At 44.1% G+C, this 20,434-nt stretch overlaps 1 protein-coding gene across 5 annotated transcripts in view; it reads left to right on the top strand.

The window, feature by feature from the left end:
- LOC115140936 (oxidation resistance protein 1-like) overlaps positions 1-20,434 on the top strand; it is a 231,135-nt gene that overhangs the window by 105,402 nt on the left and 105,299 nt on the right. For 4 of the 5 annotated variants that reach the window (XM_029679436.2, XM_029679435.2, XM_029679438.2 and 1 more), the window contains one exon: positions 18,621-18,814. In XM_029679436.2, coding sequence (XP_029535296.2) covers positions 18,621-18,814 — 194 coding nt within the window. Of the gene's footprint in view, positions 1-10,487; positions 10,523-18,620; positions 18,815-20,434 lie in introns of those variants that run through there. The other variant, XM_029679434.2, reaches the window with a different exon arrangement.

The following is a 20,434-nucleotide window of genomic DNA, read 5'->3' as shown; positions in this document are numbered from 1 at the left end:
TTAAAGTAATGGTGGACTGTCGTTTCTCTTTGCTTATTTGAGCTGTTCTTGACATAATATGGACTTGGTCTTTTACCAAATAGGGCTGTCTTCTGTATACCACCCCTACCATGTCACAACACAACTGATAGGCTCAAACGCATTAAGAAGGAAAGAAATTCCACAAATTAAAATTTTACAAAGCACGCCTGTTAATTGAAATGCATTCCAGGTGACTACCTCATGAAGCTGGTTGAGAGAATGCCAAGAGTGTGCAAAGCTGTCATCAAGGGGTGGCTAAAATATATTTTGATTTGTTTAACACTTTTTTGGTTACTACATGATTCCATATGTGTTATTTCATAGTTTTGATGTCTTCACTAATATTGTACAATGTAGAAAATAATAAAAATAAAGAAAAGCCCTGGTATGTTTACCTAAAGAGGTCCTAAAATTCCAAATCAAATAGCTAAATGACCGCCCCCCTTTAGAGCTTAATACCTCCATTTCTGGCCAACACCTCCTTTCAGCTGATCCATTGTGCTATTTCAACATGCCATCAGTCTTTCAGATACGCCTATGAAGAGCTCTTTGAATAGGGTAAAGAGGTGTTTGGCTCAGTATGGTATAATGCTAAAGGAATGTCTCATTTCAGCTTTATGCCAGCGGTTGAGGGATTTTTCTCCTCAGCTCAGAAAGAGATTGAGCGGCATCAGCGGTACGATTTGCGGAGATTATATTCTACGAGGTGCCTGCTGCAAGTGATTGAAACTAAAAATAACTTTAAAAATGTTTTGCATCCGGAGACAGCAGCAGCCCAGTGTTGGTGACAAGCTCTCTGTCACTGCTCTGTTGTCTCTGACGCTCTCTCAGTCCCTCCCTCCCTCCTCAACTCCCTTTATATTCAGACGTTCTGTTGACAGATTTGTCTAACCTGTCCACCATTAAGGCTTTAGATAGGCTACCAGTTACCAGGAAGCAATACAGACTGCCATCAAAAAATAACACAAGGTGCTTATAATGCATTATAAAGACGGTATTCAAGTGTTACCTATTGTTGTGCTTGTTGATCCTGTTTTTGTTCATGTTTAAAGGGGAGACGTTGTTTACCCTCTACAGTTTGTTAAACAGAACGCCGGTGATGGGGTAACTGGGTAACGTTGTTGTGTGTTCCTCTGCAGATGCTCATTGTGCAAAGGGTTTTTGTGTACAGTGGTATGAGGGAAACAAAACAGAAGTAACTGTTTGGGTTAACTGATTAGCAAGCAATTATTAAACTGATACACATCTGTATTTGGGGGTTCAATTAGAAAGCAATTAATAATGTCAGTGCTTGGGGAGAAACATCCACCTAATTTTCTTTCTGTCCGGGTTTTCACTTATGCAGACAGGAGGGATCTGTTGAAAAGTAAAAAAGTGTGCAAAGAGAAAGTAGGAAAGTGTGTAGAACACACTCAACTAAAAAGTAAGGCGTTTTGAGAGAGGCTATCGGACTGCATTGTGCTTATGCTGTTGTCAGTGACTCTGTCTCCATGTGTTATGGAAAGGATATTGATATATTGGTCAGTGTCTCTGTCTGTTCTGGAGTATAGACCCACTAGCCTGTGTGACTGTCTATCTGTATCCTTGTGGCGTGGGATGTGTATGTTGTTTAAGAAGTTTGTGGGAGACACTGGCTGATGAATTGGCGGTGGCAGAGCACTGATGTGGGGGGGGACCCTCCTCTGTATGTGTTGCATGCAGACGGACGACAGACAGACGGACGACAGACAGACAGACAGACAGACAGACAGACAGACAGACAGACAGACAGACAGACAGACAGACACAGACAGACAGTCTTGCATGCATCCATGCTGCTCCACACACCTTCCCACTTCCAGGACCCAGATGGGTCTGGCTGATTGAGGCTGGCAGGGGGGAGATGTCTGCTGCAGAACACAGCCAAAGAAAAGACAGGATCTGTCTATCTATTTATTTCTCTCTCTGTCTCTCTCTCTTTCTCTCTCTCTCTCTCTCTTGCTCTCAATTCAATTCAAAGGGCTTTATTGGCATGGGAACCATAAGTTTACATTTTATTTACCTACATTGGCAAAGCAAGTGAAATAGATAATATACAATAAGAAATAAACATTATCTCTCTCTCTCTTGCTCTCAATTAAATTCAAAGGGAGTTAACTGCCTTGTTCAGGGACAGAACGACAGATTTTTACCTTGTCGGCTCGGGAACTCGAGGATTCGATCCAGCAAGCTTTCGGTTATCGCCACCCCGATCACAACATTACTAATAGTAATATCACTGCCTCATTGCCTGTATCCGCTATGGATCCGCAGTCAAACGACCACCCCTCATCACTGTCAAACGCTCCCTAAAACACTTCTGCGAGCAGGCCTTTCTAATCGACCTGGCCAGGGTATCCTGGAAGGATATTGACCTCATCTCGTCAGTTGAGGATACCTGGTCATTCTTTAAAAGTAACTTCCTCACCATTTTAAATAAGCATGCTCCGTTCAAAAAATGCAGAACTAAGAACAGATATAGCCCTTGGTACACTCCAGACCTGACTGGCCTCGACCAGCACAAAAACATCCTGTGGCGGACTGCAATAGCATCGAATAGTCCCCGCGATATGCAACTGTTCAGGGAAGTCAGGAACCAATACACGCAGTCAGTCAGGAAAGCAAAGGCCAGCTTCTTCAGGCAGAAATTTGCATCCTGTAACTCCAAAAAGTTCTGGGACACTGTAAAGTCCATGGAGAACAAGAGCACCTCCTCCCAGCTGCCCACTGCACTGAGGCTAGGTAACACGGTCACCACCGATAAATCCGTGATTATCGAAAACTTCAACAAGCATTTCCTAACGGCTGGCCATGCCTTCCTCCTGGCTACTCCAACCTCGGCCAACAGCCCCCCCCGCAGCTACTCGCCCAGGCCTCTCAAGGTTCTCCTTTACCCAAATCCAGATAGCAGATGTTCTGAAAGAGCTGCAAAACCTGGACCCGTACAAATCAGCTGGGCTTGACAATCTGGACCCTCTATTTCTGAAACTATCCGCCACCATTGTCGCAACCCCTATTACCAGCCTGTTCAACCTCTCTTTCATATCGTCTGAGATCCCCAAGGATTGGAAAGCTGCCGCAGTCATCCCCCTCTTCAAAGAGGGAGACACCCTGGACCCAAACTGTTACAGACCTATATCCATCCTGCCCTGCCTATCTAAGGTCTTCGAAAGCCAAGTCAACAAACAGATCACTGACCATCTCGAATCCCACCGTACCTTCTCCGCTGTGCAATCTGGTTTCTGAGCCGGTCACGGGTGCACCTCAGCCACGCACAAGGTACTAAACGATATCATAACCGCCATCGATAAAAGACAGTACTGTGCAGCCGTCTTCATCGACCTGGCCAAGGCTTTCGACTCTGTCAATCACCATATTCTTATCGGCAGACTCAGTAGCCTCGGTTTTTCTAATGACTGCCTTGCCTGGTTCACCAACTACTTTGCAGACAGAGTTCAGTGTGTCAAATCGGAGGGCATGTTGTCCGGATCTCTGGCAGTCTCTATGGGGGTGCCACAGGGTTCAATTCTCGGGCCGACTCTTTTCTCTGTATATATCAATGATGTTGCTCTTGCTGCGGGCGATTCCCTGATCTCTACGCAGACGACACCATTCTATATTCTTCCGGCCCTTCCTTGAACACTGTGCTATCTAACCTCCAAACGAGCTTCAACGCCATACAACACTCCTTCCGTGGCCTCCAACTGCTCTTAAACGCTAGTAAAACCGAATGCATGCTTTTCAACCGTTCGCTGCCTGCACCCGCACGCCTGACTAGCATCACCACCCTGGATGGTTCCGACCTAGAATATGTAGACATCTATAAGTACCTAGGTGTCTGGCTAGACTATAAACTCTCCTTCCAGACTCATATCAAACATCTCCAATCTAAAATCAAATCTAGAGTTGGCTTTCTATTCCGCAACAAAGCCTCCTTCACTCACACCGCCAAACTTACCCTAGTAAAACTGACTATCCTACCGATCCTCGACTTCGGCGATGTCATCTACAAAATAGCTTCCAATACTCTACTCAGCAAACTGGATGCAGTTTATCACAGTGCCATCCGTTTTGTTACTAAAGCACCTTATACCACCCACCACTGCGACCTGTATGCTCTAGTTGGCTGGCCCTCGCTACATATTCGTTGCCAGACCCACTGGCTCCAGGTCATCTACAAGTCCATGCTAGGTAAAGCTCCGCCTTATCTCAGTTCACTGGTCACGATGGCAACACCCACCCGTAGCACGCGCTCCAGCAGGTGTATCTCACTGATCATCCCTAAAGCCAACACCTCATTTGGCTGCCTTTCGTTCCAGTTCTCTGCTGCCTGTGACTGGAACGAATTGCAAAAATCGCTGAAGTTGGAGACTTTTATCTCCCTCACCAACTTCCAACATCTGCTATCTGAGCAGTTAACCGATCGCTGCAGCTGTACATAGTCTATCAGTAAATAGCCCACCCAATTTACCTACCTCATCCCCATACTGTTTATATTTATTTACTTTTCTGCTCTTTTGCACACCAGTATCTCTACCTGTACATGACCATCCTATCATGTATCACTCCAGTGTTAATCTGCAAAATTGTAATTATTCGCCTACCTCCTCATGCCTTTTACACACAATGTATATAGACTCTCTTTTTTTTCCTTTTTTTCTAATGTGTTATTGACTTGTTAATTGTTTACTCCATCTGTAACTCTGTGTTGTCTGTTCACACTACTATGCTTTCTCTTGGCCAGGTCGCAGTTGTAAATGAGAACTTGTTCTCAACTAGCCTACCTGGTTAAATAAAGGTGAAATAAAAAAAATAAAAAAAATATAATCTACCAGGGATGATAACTCTTTCTCTGGCTGCGTCCCAAATGGCACCCTATTTCCTACATAGTGCACTACTTTTTACCAAGCCATGGTCGAAAGTACTGCACTATATACACTGGGGCAAAAAAGTATTTAGTCAGCCACCAATTGTGCAAGTTCTCCCACTTAAAAAGATGAGAGAAGCCTGTAATTTTCATCATAGGTAGACTTCAACTATGACAGACAAAATGAGGGAAAAAAATCCAGAAGATCACATTGTAGGATTTTTTATGAATTTATTTGCAAATTATGGTGGAAAATAAGTATTTGGTCACCTACAAACAAGCAAGATTTCTGGCTCTCACAGACCTGTAACTTCTTCTTTAAGAGGCTCCTCTGTCCTCCACTTGTTACCTGTATTAATGGCACCTGTTTGAAGTTGTTATCAGTATAAAAGACACCTGTCCACAACCTCAAACAGTCACACTCCAAACTCCACTATGGCCAAGACCAAAGAGCTGTCAAAGGACACCAGAAACAAAATTGTAGACCTGCACCAGGCTGGGAAGACTGAATCTGCAATAGGTAAGCAGCTTGGTTTGCAGAAATCAACTGTGGGAGCAATTATTATGAAATGGAAGACATACAAGACCACTGATAATCTCCCTCGATCTGGGGCTCCACCCAAGATCTCACACCGTGGGGTCAAAATGATCACAAGAACGGTGAGCAAAAATTCCAGAACCACACGGGGGGACCTAGTGAATGACCTGCAGAGAGCTGGGACCAAAGTAGCAAAGCCTACCATCAGTAACACACTGCGCTGCCAGGGACTCAAATCCTGCAGTGCCAGACGTGTCCCCCTGCTTAAGCCAGTACATGTCCAGGCCCGTCTGAAGTTTGCTAGAGAGCATTTGGATGATCCAGAAGAAGATTGGGAGAATGTCATATGGTCAGATGAAACTAAAATATAACTTTTTGGTAAAACCTCAACTCGTCGCAAAGAACACCATACCTACTGTGAAGCATGGGGGTGGAAACATCATGCTTTGGGGCTGTTTTTCTGCAAAGGGACCAGGACGACTGATCCGTGTAAAGGAAAGAATGAATGGGGCCATGTATTGTGAGATTTTGAGTGAAAACCTCCTTCCATCAGCAAGGGCATTGAAGATGAAACGTGGCTGGGTCTTTCAGCATGACAATGATCCCAAACACACTGTCCGGGCAACAAAGGAGTGGCTTCGTAAGAAGCATTTCAAGGTCCTGGAGTGGCCTAGCCAGTCTCCAGATCTCAACCCCATAGAAAATCTTTGGAGGAAGTTGAATGTCCGTGTTGCCCAGCAACAGCCCCAAAACATAACTGCTCTAGAGGAGATCTGCATGGAGGAATGGGCCACAATATCAGCAACAGTGTGTGAAAACCTTGTGAAGACTTACAAAAAACGTTTGACCTCTGTCATTGCCAACAAAGGGTATATAACAAAGTATTGAGATAAACTTTTGTTATTGACCAAATACTTATTTTCCACCATAATTTGCAAATAAATTCATAAAAAATCCTACAATGTGATTTTCTGGATTTCTTTTCTCATTTTGTCTGTCATAGTTGAAGTGTACCTATGATGAAAATGACAGGCCTCTCTCATCTTTTTAAGTGGGAGAACATGCACAATTGGTGGTTGACTAAATACTTTTTTCCCCACTGTAAGGATCCGGGCCTTTTAGGACAGAACCTCTATGTCAGCCCTTCTGATGCCAGGCCATGCCTCACACTAACAGCCATGAGTGTGTGGTATTACCGTTCCCGTTTACCGTACCCTAGGAACATGTACGTAGGCTGGGAGCTAAGGAATGAATCTGTTTAGCAGGTTACTGGCCTCTGTCTCTGGGTGGAGGGAGGGAAGAAGGAAGAGAGGGTGGAAGGAAGGGAGGGAGAGAGAGAGGGTGATAGGGAAAAAGGAAGAGAAGGTGAGAGAGAAGAAGGAGAAGAGGGGGATAGGGAGGGAGAAAGGGTGAGATGTGGTTTAATAAGCTAGCAGGAAGGATGTCTCTCTCTCATCTTAACTGCTGCAAACAGTTTTACAGGATCAAAGTCATATTGATGTGGAACTACCTTCCACTACAGTACATTTCAAAGCCGTCCTCCCCACGACCTGATTTAAACTCCACTTTGTGTTGTGAAGGAATGTACAGTGCCTTGCGAAAGTATTCGGCCTCCTTGAACTTTGCGACCTTTTGCCACATTTCAGGCTTCAAACATAAAGATATAAAACTGTATTTTTTTGTGAAGAATCAACAACAAGTGGGACACAATCATGAAGTGGAACGACATTTATTGGATATTTCAAACTTTTTTAACAAATCAAAAACTGAAAAATTGGGCGTGCAAAATTATTCAGCCCCTTTACTTTCAGTGCAGCAAACTCTCTCCAGAAGTTCAGTGAGGATCTCTGAATGATCTCTGAATGATCCAATGTTGAACTAAATGACTAATGATGATAAATACAATCCACCTGTGTGTAATCAAGTCTCTGTATAAATGCACCTGCACTGTGATAGTCTCAGAGGTCCGTTAAAAGCGCAGAGAGCATCATGAAGAACAAGGAACACACCAGGCAGGTCCGAGATACTGTTGTGAAGAAGTTTAAAGCCGGATTTGGATACAAAAAGATTTCCCAAGCTTTAAACATCCCAAGGAGCACTGTGCAAGCGATAATATTGAAATGGAAGGAGTATCAGACCACTGCAAATCTACCAAGACCTGGCCGTCCCTCTAAACTTTCAGCTCATACAAGGAGAAGACTGATCAGAGATGCAGCCTCTTTTCATGCAACAACCAATCCAAATGTATTTTACATGGAGGAAAAGTACAAATTGTTCAAATAAGAAGGGAGCTGAGTTCAGAAGTACAGGGAATATAGGGAAATATATTTCAGACAAGAGGTCTTCATAGATCCTGGTAGACCCGATATGCCCGAGACCCGACCCGGGCCCGGTAAGGTTCGGGGTCTGAAATTCTAACTTTTCCCTCAGGTTCAGGTTGGGTCCTGTTTGATTGTCATCAGGTCTCTGGTCTATATCACTACAGCTGATAGACCTGAGGGGACTCGAATGGACCCAGCCACGGCTCGCCATTGCCTATCAGATATGTACGCTAATAAGGTGAATTTACTAACTTATAGAAGGCCCTAGCCAACATTTAAGGACCTATTTGTTAACCAGGAGAGCAACATGATAAACATACTTTTTTGTCTCTCAAGTCCAATCGGGTCTAGGTCAAGTTGTCCTCGTGTCCATTCGGGTTCAGGTCTGATTGTTCTCGGGTCCGTTCAGGTCCTGGTCCTGGTCCTCATTTAATAAATATGATCAGTCCATTCAGGTCCAGTCTGATTGTGTTCTTCCTGTGTTCGGGTCAGGTTACAACATTTTGGAACCTCTAGTTCAGACAGAGTTCATCACCACATTTGAGAGACATACAAATGCAGTGGTGTTAGGAGCTGCTTGTCCTATAGACACCAGCCAATCTATAAGCTCTGAAGCACTGAAGAGCACCACATGTAATTAGAACTTGAGTGAAAAAAACTACATTTTGGGTTTGATTGAAGTGAGACAGTGGGATAGTTAGCTGTGCTGTTTTTTTAATTTTTAATTTTACAAGGCAAGTCAGTTAAGAACAAATTCTTATTTTCAATGACGGCCTAGGAACAGTGGGTTAACTGCCTATTCAGGGGCAGAACGACAGATTTGTACCTTGTCAGCTCGGGGATTCGAACTTGCAACCTTTCGGTTACTAGTCCAACGCTCTAACCACTAGGCTACCCTGCCGCCCCTGTGTGTGGTATCTGCCTCAGGACCTCCCCACTTTCATCTTCCTGTCGCTCTGACTTACTTTAGAGTTTTCAACCCAGACAAACTTGTCTTCCTGTCTGTCTTCTTTTTCTGGGAGAGGAGGAGGAGGGGAGAGAAGGTGGGAAGGAGTGGTGTGAGCGGTCGCTCCAGACTGTGCTCGAGTGTTGCCAACGGTGCCTGCTGCAATAGGGCATCAGGTCAATGTTCCTCTCTGCCAAACTGCCTGCCAAAGGAGGGGGGGGAAAGGGGGAGAGGTAGATGGAGAGAGAGAGAGGGAGGAAGGGAGAGAGGGTGAGAGGGAGAGATGGATGGTGGGACTGTGAGAAGGAGGGAGTACAGTGTAACAGTGAAAGGAAGTGTGAGAAGAAGGAAGAGAGAAGGAAGAGAGAGAGAGAGTGTGACAGGGATTGAGAGTGTCTTTGGGTCAGGCCAGGGAAAATGCCACACATCCATCCACAGATAACATATTCATACTTCCCTGTATGTATACATGGCTCACCAGATAACACACCAAGAGATGAGCTGGAGCAGGTTCATACATACCCACGTGTCAACCAACCAACCACCATCAGCCCCAACATCACCACCAACATCACCCCAACGTCAGCTGCTGTGGTGTTAGAGTTATTGGATTTAGCCTTTTTAACTACGAAATGTTCCACAACATTCAACAACCCTGTAACCTCATCATACGGTGCCAGCGATCCGAGTGCCATGGCACCAGATGTTGTAGCCAGCCTATCAGAGGTGCTCCCCCAGATCGAACACAACAGATGCCTTGCAAGGGCACAGAATGACGTGAAATATTTAGCATGCAGAGAAAGCAGAGAGCAGGGTGTGTCTGAGACAAGCCTGAGCATTACCATTTGAAGGGCACGGTGCAGAGCAGAGAGAGGGAGATAGGGGCACACACTCACTCACACACACACCACACACACACACACACACACACACACACACACACACACACACATATACACACACACACACACACACACACACAGATATTTTAGTGCTCTTACCTACAGTGCTATTGTGCTTTCTCTCTCTTTCTCTATCTCTCTATCTCCCTCTCTCTCTGTCTCCCTCTCTCTCTGTCTGTTGGCCTCGCTCTCTGTCTGTCTCTTTTTCTATCTACCTGTCGGTCTCTCTCACACACACACACACTGGGGTTGTGGTACTGATCATTAATGCGGGCAGTCAGTCAGAAGGTTGAGCATTAACAAATGAGTCTGACTTCCCCTCTTCCCTATTCGCCTCAGAGGTCAGGCAGACACACAGCAAAACCTGAAATGGCACCCTATTCCCTAGCAAGTGTGCACTATGTGGCAGCCCTATGTAGCTCTGGCCAAGATTACTGAACAAGGAACTAGTGTGTCATTTCAGACACAGAAAGGTAGAGGACATTCACCAGAACATATTGTATGGAACTGCACTTAGTTCTATTATAACACTTCCCTTTTCTTATCATCTTCCTACCTTCCTTTCCTTTCTTCATCTCTTTTCTACTCACAGAGGTAGCTAGCCTTATGATGAAGATCATATATTCTACAATCTACATGCTGTCAGAGAGCTGCCAAAATGCAATCTGCTTGAATCCTCAGTGGATGTCCTGTTTTTTCAACGCAACTAGCTTCTTAACGTGGCAGGCATGATGTTGAATCCATTAAGGCTGTCGGCCAATCATCTCTCTGCCTGTCCTCGTGGCTCGGCAAATGATAGTGAGGAAATAGGAGCGAGGCTAGCAACCAGGAGGCCATTTACAGACTGCAGCAGCACAACAGTCTCAAGGCTCCACGCCATGCTCACTGAATGGAACAACAAGGGCAGAGGTAGTGTGTATGTGTGTGTGTGCTTCTGTGTGCACGTGCGTGCTCTTGTGTGTACATGTGTGCATCAATGTGCATTTGTGTGTGTCTATTATGCTTGAGTGATGCACAGAGAGAGATCCAGAAGAGAAATATGCCCTGGAGTTCATGTCATTCAAGTGAACAGTGATTATTTTTCTGCTTTTGTTGGCCACGATAATTCCTCTGTTAGCGAATTGAAAAGGCCTTGACTGGGGGCTGTTTTTGGTTGATATTGATATGGTTTTAGAAAATGAATAACAACCATCCCTCTGAGTTTATATGAGCAGCATTGTTGATTTATGGGCAGGCTTTGATAAAAACAAAGCTGTTCCACTTTGTTGGCAAACACTGTTAAGTGGAGGATAAATCATTAAAGCCAGCTAGGGTTTGGTGGTGAGACATTGTTCTGTTGGTACACTTGAAGCTGCTGTTTGTGTGTGTGTTTGTGTGTGTTTGTGTGTGTTTGTGTGTGTTTGTGTGTGTGTGTGTGTGTGTGTGTGTGTGTGTGGAACCTTTTGAGATGATGTGGTAGGGGAAAAGAAAGGTAAATTACCCACTACTCTGTGTTGTTCCACTGGATGTCATAAGGTGAATGCACCAATTTGTAAGTCGCTCTGGATAAGAGCGTCTGCTAAATGACTTAAATGTAAATGTAAATGTGTTCCCAAGTGTTTTACAGTATTTAGACCCGTAAGAACATACAATATTTAGACCCGTAAGTCATAGTCGGTGGTAATATTGTGTGGTAACCTACACTCCAAACTCAACTCCTGGGGCAATCCGAGAGCCTGGTCCTTTTCTGTTGTCTCTGTCATAACCTAGCAGTACAGGATCAGAGAGGTTCACTGTGAAGTCTGAGGACGGGACAAGACCCAGGGATTACACAGATTTGATTATCTTTCTACTCGGATCAAAAGATGTGGCAAAGTTTCTGCTGTCTGTCAGTTCACAGGGGAGAAATAAAAGCCAAAAAGAAAAACAGCAAGTGTTTTCTGAACTGACAGCAGTTGACAAAGCCCTGTCAGGGATTAAAATATGTCATCAAACCAGTGTATTCAGCTGAAGGGTATACAGTAGCACGTTGGACATCACTCACTGACAGAGGGATTTCCTGTCCAACCCACCACTGTATTGCTGCACTGCTTAATGTCTTACATAACAGATGAAGATGGAAGGTGCAGTGGAAGATCACATCTTTATTATTCTACACCTGAATGACCAGAGGGTTGTCACAGGTTACACTTAACGGTTCATTCCAGAAAATCATCTGTATTTCTAGATCGGTCACTAAAAGTGTGATTTAATATGATACCATTTTCTTGTTAGCTTCATTGAGTGTGCTGTACAAAGTAACAACACACAATCACAGTCACATTCTACAATCACAGAAATAGAATTACTATAACATGCAGTTCATTCTATTTCTATGCATACTATATCAAATCAATGTAAATAGTCCGGGTGGCCATTTGATTAATTGTTCATCAGTCTTATGGCTTGGGGGTAGAAGCTAGGAAGGAGCCTTTTGGTCCTAGACTTGGCGCTCCGGTACCGCTTGATGTGCGGTAGCAGAGAGAACAGTCTATGACTTGGGTAACTGGATTATTTTACACCGCCTAGGTCCTGGATGGCATGAAGCTTGGCACCAGTGATGTACTGGGCAATACCCACTACCCTCTGTAGCGCCTTACAATCGGATGCCGAGCAGTTGCCATACCAGGCGGTGATGCAACCGGTCAGGATGCTCTCGATGGTGCAGCTGTAGAACTTTTTGAGGATCTGGGGATCCATGACAAATCTTTTCAGTCTCCTGAGGTAGAAAAGGTGTTGTCGTGCCCTCTTCATGACTTTCTTGGTGTGTTTGGACCACGATAGAGCGTTGGTGATGTGGACACCAAGGAACTTGAAACTCTTGACCCACTCCACTACAGCCTCATTGATGTTAATGGGGGTGTGTTCAGCCCTCCTTTTCCTGTAGTCCACAATCAGCTCTTTTGTCTTGCTCACATTAAGGGAGAGGTTGTTGTTCTGGCACCACACTACCAGATCTCTGACCTCCTCCCTATAGGCTGTCTCATTGTTGTCAGTGATCAGCCACTGTTGTATTGTCAGCAAACTTAATGATGGTGTTAGTGTCGTGCTTGGCCACACAGTCATGGGTGAACAGGAAGTACAGGAGGGGACTAAGCACACACCCCTGAAGGGCCCCAGTGTTGAGGATCAGCGTGGCATATGTGTTTTTGCCTACCCTTACCACCTGGTGCTGGACCGTCAGGAAGTCCAGGATCCAGTTGTAGAAGGAGGTGTTTAGTCTCAGGGTCCTTAGCTTAGTGATGAGCTTTGTGGCCACTATGGTGTTGAATTCTGAGCTGTAGTCAATGAATAGGATTCTCACACAGGTGTTCCTTTTGTCTAGGTGGCAAATGGCAGTGTGGAGTGTGATTAAGATGTCGTCATCTTTGGATCTGTTGCGGCGGTATGCAAATTAGAGTGGGTTTCCGGGATGATGGAATTGATGTGAGCCATGACCAGCGTTTCAAAGCACTTCAGGGCTACCGACGTGAGTACTACGGGGTGGTAATAATTTAGGCATGTTACCTTCACTTTCTTGGGCACAGGGACTATGGGGGTCTATTTGAAACATGTAGGTATTACAGACTCCGTCAGGGAGAGGTTGAAAATGTCAGTGAAGACACTTGCCATTTGATCCGCACATGCTTTGAGTACACATCCTGGTAATCCATCTGGCCCCACGGCTTTGTGAATGTTGACCTGTTTAAAGGTCTTGCTCACATCGGCTACGGAGAGCGTGATCACACAGTCATTCAGAACAGCTGGTGCTCTCATGAATGCTTCAGTGTTGCTTGCCTCGAAGCGTGCATAAAATACATTTAGCTTGTCTGGTAGGCTCGCGTCACTGGGCAGCTCGTGGCTGGGTTTCCCTTTGTACTCCGTAATAGTTTGCAAGCCCTGCCCCATCCGACGAGCGTCAGAGCCGGTGTAGTAGGATTCAATCTTAGTCCTGTATTTAAGCAGGATTTCTTATAAGCGTCCAGATTAGTGTCCCACTCCTTGAAAGCGGCAGCTTTAGCCTTTAGCTCAGTTGGATGTTGCCTGTAATCCATGGCTTCTGGTTGGGATATGTACGTACGGTTACTGTGGGGATACGGTTACTGTGGGGACGATGTCGTCGATGCACTTATTGATGAAACCGATGACTGAGGTGGTATACTCCTCAATGCCATTGGATGAATCCCGGAACATATTCCAGTCTGTGCTAGCAAAACAGTCCCGTAGCGTAGCATCCGCGTCATCTGACCACTTGTAATTCCTGCTTTAGTTTTTGCTTGTAAGGAGGAATCAGGAGGATAGGATTGGAGGGTGAGGGAGAGTTTTTTTTATGCGTCTCTGTGTGTGGAGTAAAGGTGGTCTCGAGTTTTTTTCCTCTGGTCACACGTGACATGCTGGGCATGTCACAGTCATTGGTGAGGAGAAACGGCACCTTTAAGTCAGCTCAAATCATTTCCCTTTCCACTGCAGTAGGCAGCTATCTACCTGTTTTGTTTGTAGTCTCAGCACTTTCATAAGCAAGCTGTCAATGTTCAGGGCTCATTGTTCAGACAGAATGCCACCCGCTCAGGCCGTTTGACAACAGAACTGCTGCACTAGCATTTAGTGAGGGTTAGATGAGACTGGGAGTCTGCAGTCTGCATTCTCCCTCCATTCATTATGCAGACCTTTCCTACCCCAGAGAGCTACAGCCCTGGCAATTAAGGACACCTGCACCATGTCAGATATAGAGTTTATTCAATTTCGATTTTGCATCCCAATATTGCACTTTATATACATCACAGAAGACTGACATATAACAAAACCATTTGACATACACTACTGGTCAAAAGTTTTAGAACACCTACTCATTCTAGGATTTTTCTTTATTTTTACTATTTTCTACATTGTTGAATAATAATGAAGACATCACAACTATGAAATAACACATATGGAATCATGTAGTAACCCAAAAAGCATTAAACAAATAAAAAAATATTTTATATTTTCCTTGATGACAGCTTTGCACACTCCCTTTTCTCCCCAATTTTGATATCCAATTGGTAGTTACAGTCTTGTCCCATTGCTGCAACTCCCGTACGGAGTCCTCCAAAACACGACCCAGCCAAGCCGCACTGCTTCTTGACACATGCTTTCTTTACCCGTAAGCCAGCCACACCAGTGTGTCAGAGGAAACACCGTACAACTGGCAACCGAAGTCAGCATATATGCGCCTGGCCCTCCACAAGGAGTCGCTAGAGCGCGATGAGACAAGGACATCCCGGGCCGGCCAAACCCTAAACTAACCCAGACGACGCTGAGCCAATTCTACTCCACCCCATGGGTCTCCCGGTCGCGACCGGCTGCAACACAGCCTGGGATCGTACCTGGGTCTGTAGTGATGCCTCTAGCACTGCGATGCAGTGCCTTAGACCACTGCGACACTTGGGAGTCGGAGTTTACATTTTTTTTTTTATTAATTAGGAAATTAGGAAAAGTATGAACATTCCACCCATTAGGCCACTAGGTCATTTGACTGCAGGAAAGGGCTACGGTAGGATAGGATAGGCCTTCGTCACTATAAATGGCCACAGAGGGTTATGGCTCTATCATCACCATTAATTCAACTTTGAAGAGAAACTATTGCATTCATATGGAGATATTCCATGGCTGCACTATTATAGTGTGTTTGAGCTTATAATGAGTGTCTAATTGTTCAATAATAGCTAAGACAGAGGTAATTAATAGGCTGCCTATGGAGCGTGGGAGAACAGGGATACATACGGTACATATAATGACATAACAGTGTAATTGACAGAAAAATACATTTCTGTTGTGTATTTCTATCCATTTCCTTTTCACACAACAAAATAAAGGCATGAGCAATTTGAAAATCATTCAGACAGTGAACGTTGAGTAAGGCTTGCCTTCACTAAATTAGGTTTCTTTGTGATGGTGTTTTTTTCCCCCGTCATTCACAATGCTGTTGCATAACACAGTGTAATGGGACTCATAACTGTCATATCGGCCATTTTGCTGTTATGGATGTCAAACCCAGCCAAGCCAGTACTGCAGCATATCTACATGACAAGCCTCATATACAGTTGCATAAACTAAAGGCAGTGTTTTTGTTGTTTTCATAAGCGAGTGGAGTGGAGCCAAGCTGCCCCCTTTCCTCTAGCTCTAATCCCTCTTACTTGGTGTAGTGATAAGCATGTTTGACTTGGCCCACATTTCCTGTGTTGTTTCTGCCTTGCCAAACCATGTGACTCCCAGTCCCTGTAGAGATGGATAATCTGAGTGATGCCTGTTAGGCACTGCTCTCCTCCTGGACCAAGCAACAGAACAGCAGGGAAGGAAAACAAAATGCCCGCTTTTCATTTGCTTTCCTCCCTCCATTTTCCAACCTCTTCCCCCTCATTAAATGTTTTGCTGCTCATAGATAGATAGATCTGTTGGTGAGAGCTGGTGGCTTTGTTGACATGCTTTGCCGTCTCACCTCCCCATGTGATAGGATTGAACGCCATAGGGCCACTGGTGACATAGCCGTCTCTGGCCCCAGCCCATTGGCCCGCTGAAAGCTGTGATAAACCGTTCCGATGCAAACTGTAGCCAATCAGATCAGACGGTGTCTGTAGATTGAGGAGGGTGGTGGATAGTTGCTGTACACCAGTTGAAGGCTATTGAGATGCAGCCCAGTTGTCAGGGACACAGTCTTTGGAGCTTACACTAATTACCTCTGAAGAAAGAAAAAAAACGAGTGTAATTATATTGTTTAATAAGATCCATCTTTGTTTTCTAAGAAGTAGTAGTTATCTATACAAACCAATTTGATAATATTATTCCTGTTATTTCTGATATTGTATGGGAGGTTTTGGCTTGGACAGGACTTCCTTTACATACCTTACTCCTGTTATTGTGGTAAACGTATCTTACCATATATGAGGATTAGATGTGTTGAACACTAAGCAAGGCGACACCATTGTTGTGATCCCTGTGGACAGTGTTATTGTTTTGCTGGTCGGTGCCACAGACTACACTGTCCTGATTAGGGGCTGATATTTCAGCGGATGGCACAAAACAGCTGCAGTCTGTTTACATGCGCGCGCACACACACACACACACACACACACACACACACACACACACACACACACACACACACACACAACCCAGCCAGTGAATCATATATGGAAGGAGGACCCTCACTGATGAGTCGATAATTATTGTTTTCTCCCAAGGGATTCTGGGATAGACATCACACACACCTACAGGTTTTCTCTTCCTGTCTGATATCCTCCAGAACCTTGATCGCCACGGTTTAACTCTACCTCTCTCCTCTTTCATTATAGCATGTTCACATGCTGAAAACTTTACCTCAGAAACAATCAACACAAAACAAACCCTTTATTTATGTTACTCCTAAAAAAAAGCATAGGTTTTAGTAGGATATCTATCAGGGTCCTCAGAGCAACATACTGCCCTCGAAGCTACGTCAGTATGATCGCCTATGGAAATGTTTTAATTTTGTTCAATGTTTTATTTAAGATAGGGCCTACTACTAGGGTTGTTGTTTATGGGACTCATAACTACTGCTGCCAGTTAAACTTCTCTGCCTCTATGTGTGAATGTCTCTGTCTGTTGGTGTCTCTCCTTGGATGTACTGTACACCAAAGTGATTGACAGTGTTTCCATATAGATGGTGTATTTCATTACCTTGTAGAGGCTATGTCATGTTTGCAGTTGTCTGTCCTGGGAGAGGAGCTAGTGGAATGAAATGAAATGGCTGGAGCCGGAACGATTCCCTCTGAGGGAAGAAAGGAGTGCTGAGAAGAACCTTGTATCGCTGCTTCAGGCTACTCTGACAGGCCATGTCTACAGGAAAGACTGACGGACTTTAGTTTACATACCATAGATAGTACTTTACATACCATAGATAGTGCTTTACATATCATAGATAGTATTTTAGGAGTACTTGTTCATCCATTTACACTATCTTCTCTAAATAATATGTGCTTACCTCATGTTTTTGATTTTCCATGCTTTATAAAGTTGATGATATAGCAACGTAGTAGGCAGGGAAATCTGTGACTGGCAGGTATACAACATCTTCATAACCATTGTGGTGTTTTTGTTAACTCGCAGGTGCTGCATACTTCTATAGTGTTTCTCCTGCATGTTTGATACCTGGATTAGTTTAGTGAACTTTGTACTGAACTTGTTTATAAATAAACTAGCCTGTTGTCTAAATCCTATGGTGAGACGTTTAATTGGCTTTCCCACTTTGGCGTAGGTTCCTTTGATTTAGGTCAGTGTCTCATAGGATAAGGTTTAATCATGTGTAGGTCATCTTGTGTAAGCATGTGACCCACTTCACTTTACAGCAGCAACAGTGTTTGTATTGTGAAATTGCTGTCTGACATTGTGTGTAGAAAGTTACCACATCTGGGTCAAATACATCATGTCAAATACTTTCAAATATTTGAGCTGTGCTTGATTTCGTTTGCCCAGGCCTACAAGGGAACCAACGGATTAGTCCCAAAAGTGCAAACTCCAGTTAACACATATCATTACACATATTATCTATTTGATGTTTGATCAATGACAGCATATCTCGTTCAGAATAAGTGTCCAATTCATATTCCTGTTATAATATTGTTGTGTATTATTATAAAACAATCAAATATTGTTGAAATGGTTTGTTAAATTGAATTGTTAATGAGGACCTTATTAAGTTATTGATCCCTCCTCCAACTAATCATAGCCAGAGTATGGAATATGCCACACCGTGAAAATGTTGCATTCACTCTACATCATTATCAATAGCTGCTGTGCTCACTGCTGACATAACATCATATGATGAGCTGTTTTGTTATTGGCAGCAATGTCTATGTACTGTATCTTTTGACACATTTGTATTTACAAGGTCATTTTTCCCACTTCCTGTTGCATGACCATGTTATTACTAAATATGTGGTGTTATGTGTTATGACTGACTCCATATTTCCTGTTGTTGTTTTGTTTTGAACAGACTGAAGAAGAAATCCCAGTCAGTGGATATTGCCACTCAAGGATTCTCCCCTACCCTGGTGCCAGCCTCACCTCACAAGACTGAACCACCTGTTACCAAGACAACCACGTTGGGGGTGCAGCAAAACAATGCAACCAATTCCCAGAGAATCTGCAGTCCGCGGTGCAGCGAGCTGAAACGCGGCTACACCATCGGTAAATGAAAAGTGCTAGAATTCTGATCTGCCCATCTGTGTGGTCCATGTTCCATGTTCCTCCATTTGGCTTTCCTCCGGGACACGAGTCTGCGGCAGGAAGAGGAAGGGATGTTGGAGGGTTTGTATGTGTGTGTGTGTGTCTGTGCGGGCGCACGCGTGTGTGTGTGTAGATGCTTTGTAAGGCGACTGACTGATTGAACCTCAAGATAGCCTCGTTGCCTTGAGTCACAATAAATCATTTTTGGGAAGTGCTGGTTGGTGCTTGTGGCACTTTATATTTATGTAGGAATATATTTAGCTATTGTCAGAGGTGTAGTAATGACACTTGAGGGAGCACTCTTTCTGAGTTGGTCAAATGAGTTTGGGGAGTTCATAATGTAATGTACACACTATCTCTGAATCATTCTGCCTCTGAAATGTGATTGCCCATTGACGTCACTACTTTTGTTAGCTAGCTTCAAGGATGGACATTGTACTGCCAAGGTGTTCTGCATGTGTCAGACTTTTAATTAATCATTTGGTTTAACCTTGTACACACACACCTTATACATCATAACCCGCTGTTAATAGAGAGATGATTGGCTGTTGAATCATACTGACACCAATGGAAAGGTAGGAGTGCAATGTAAGTCAGTCGGTCAGTCAGTCAGTCAGGGCTGATGAATGGTGAATTGAATCAATTCAGTTTGCTATTATATATTGATCTGATGTAAGAAGAGGTCCATTCATGACCAGACAGGAGGCCTATGGGGGTGTGTAACAACACTCTTTAGTCTTCAATAATCATTTACCCAATTCTGTAGCTGTGAAATAACCATCTACCGTGTTTGTGTTATCTCTGTAACTGGCCAAGTTATTCTAAAAGAATTGTGTACAGGTCCGCCGACCGTCCCGTGTGCTCCCCCCCAAAAAAGATATTGGGGATGCCTCTCCTGGCCATGCTGCTTGGTCCTTTGGTGGTGGGTAGTTCTGTCACGATAGTCGTGGTGGAAATGGCCGGACCAAGGTGCAGCGTGGTGAGCATACGTTTTCCTTTATTTATGTAAATGTCGCCAACAAAACAAGAAAACAAGGAAACGGCCGTGAAGCTTACTAGGGCTGTAGTGCCACTAACAAAGACAACTACCTACAAAATACAAAGGAAAAAAGGCTGCCTAAGAATGATTCCCAATCAGAGACAATGATAGAACATAGAAACAGAAAGATAGAAATAAAGAAACTAGAATGCCCACCCTAGTCACACCCTGGCCTACCCAAAATAGAGAATAACAGCCTCTCTATGGCCAGGGCGTGACATTAATGTTCCCCAGAACACCGTATGTCTACAGCAGTTTTCCTTCATTTAGCCTTTACCTATTTCATTTGTAATATACTGTATAATAAGTTGTGTCAACAAGGCGTTTTCCCAATGGTCTCTTGAGCTCCTGACTCTACAACCTGATGCCTTAGCAGCAGTGTCGGGGGTTACGCGTTTCAAAATTAATATGTTACATAATCAGATTACTTTTAATGAGTAACGGAGTAAAGTAACATGTTACTTGTTCAAATTGGGTAATATTATTACAGTTACTTTGTCAAACAACACCTGCGTTACTTTCAGAATCATATCTCTACCGGG

This window comes from Oncorhynchus nerka, linkage group LG14 (genome assembly GCF_034236695.1).
Source record: "Oncorhynchus nerka isolate Pitt River linkage group LG14, Oner_Uvic_2.0, whole genome shotgun sequence".
NCBI classification, from domain to species: domain Eukaryota; kingdom Metazoa; phylum Chordata; class Actinopteri; order Salmoniformes; family Salmonidae; genus Oncorhynchus; species Oncorhynchus nerka.
This window is presented reverse-complemented; position numbering and strand designations above follow the sequence as displayed.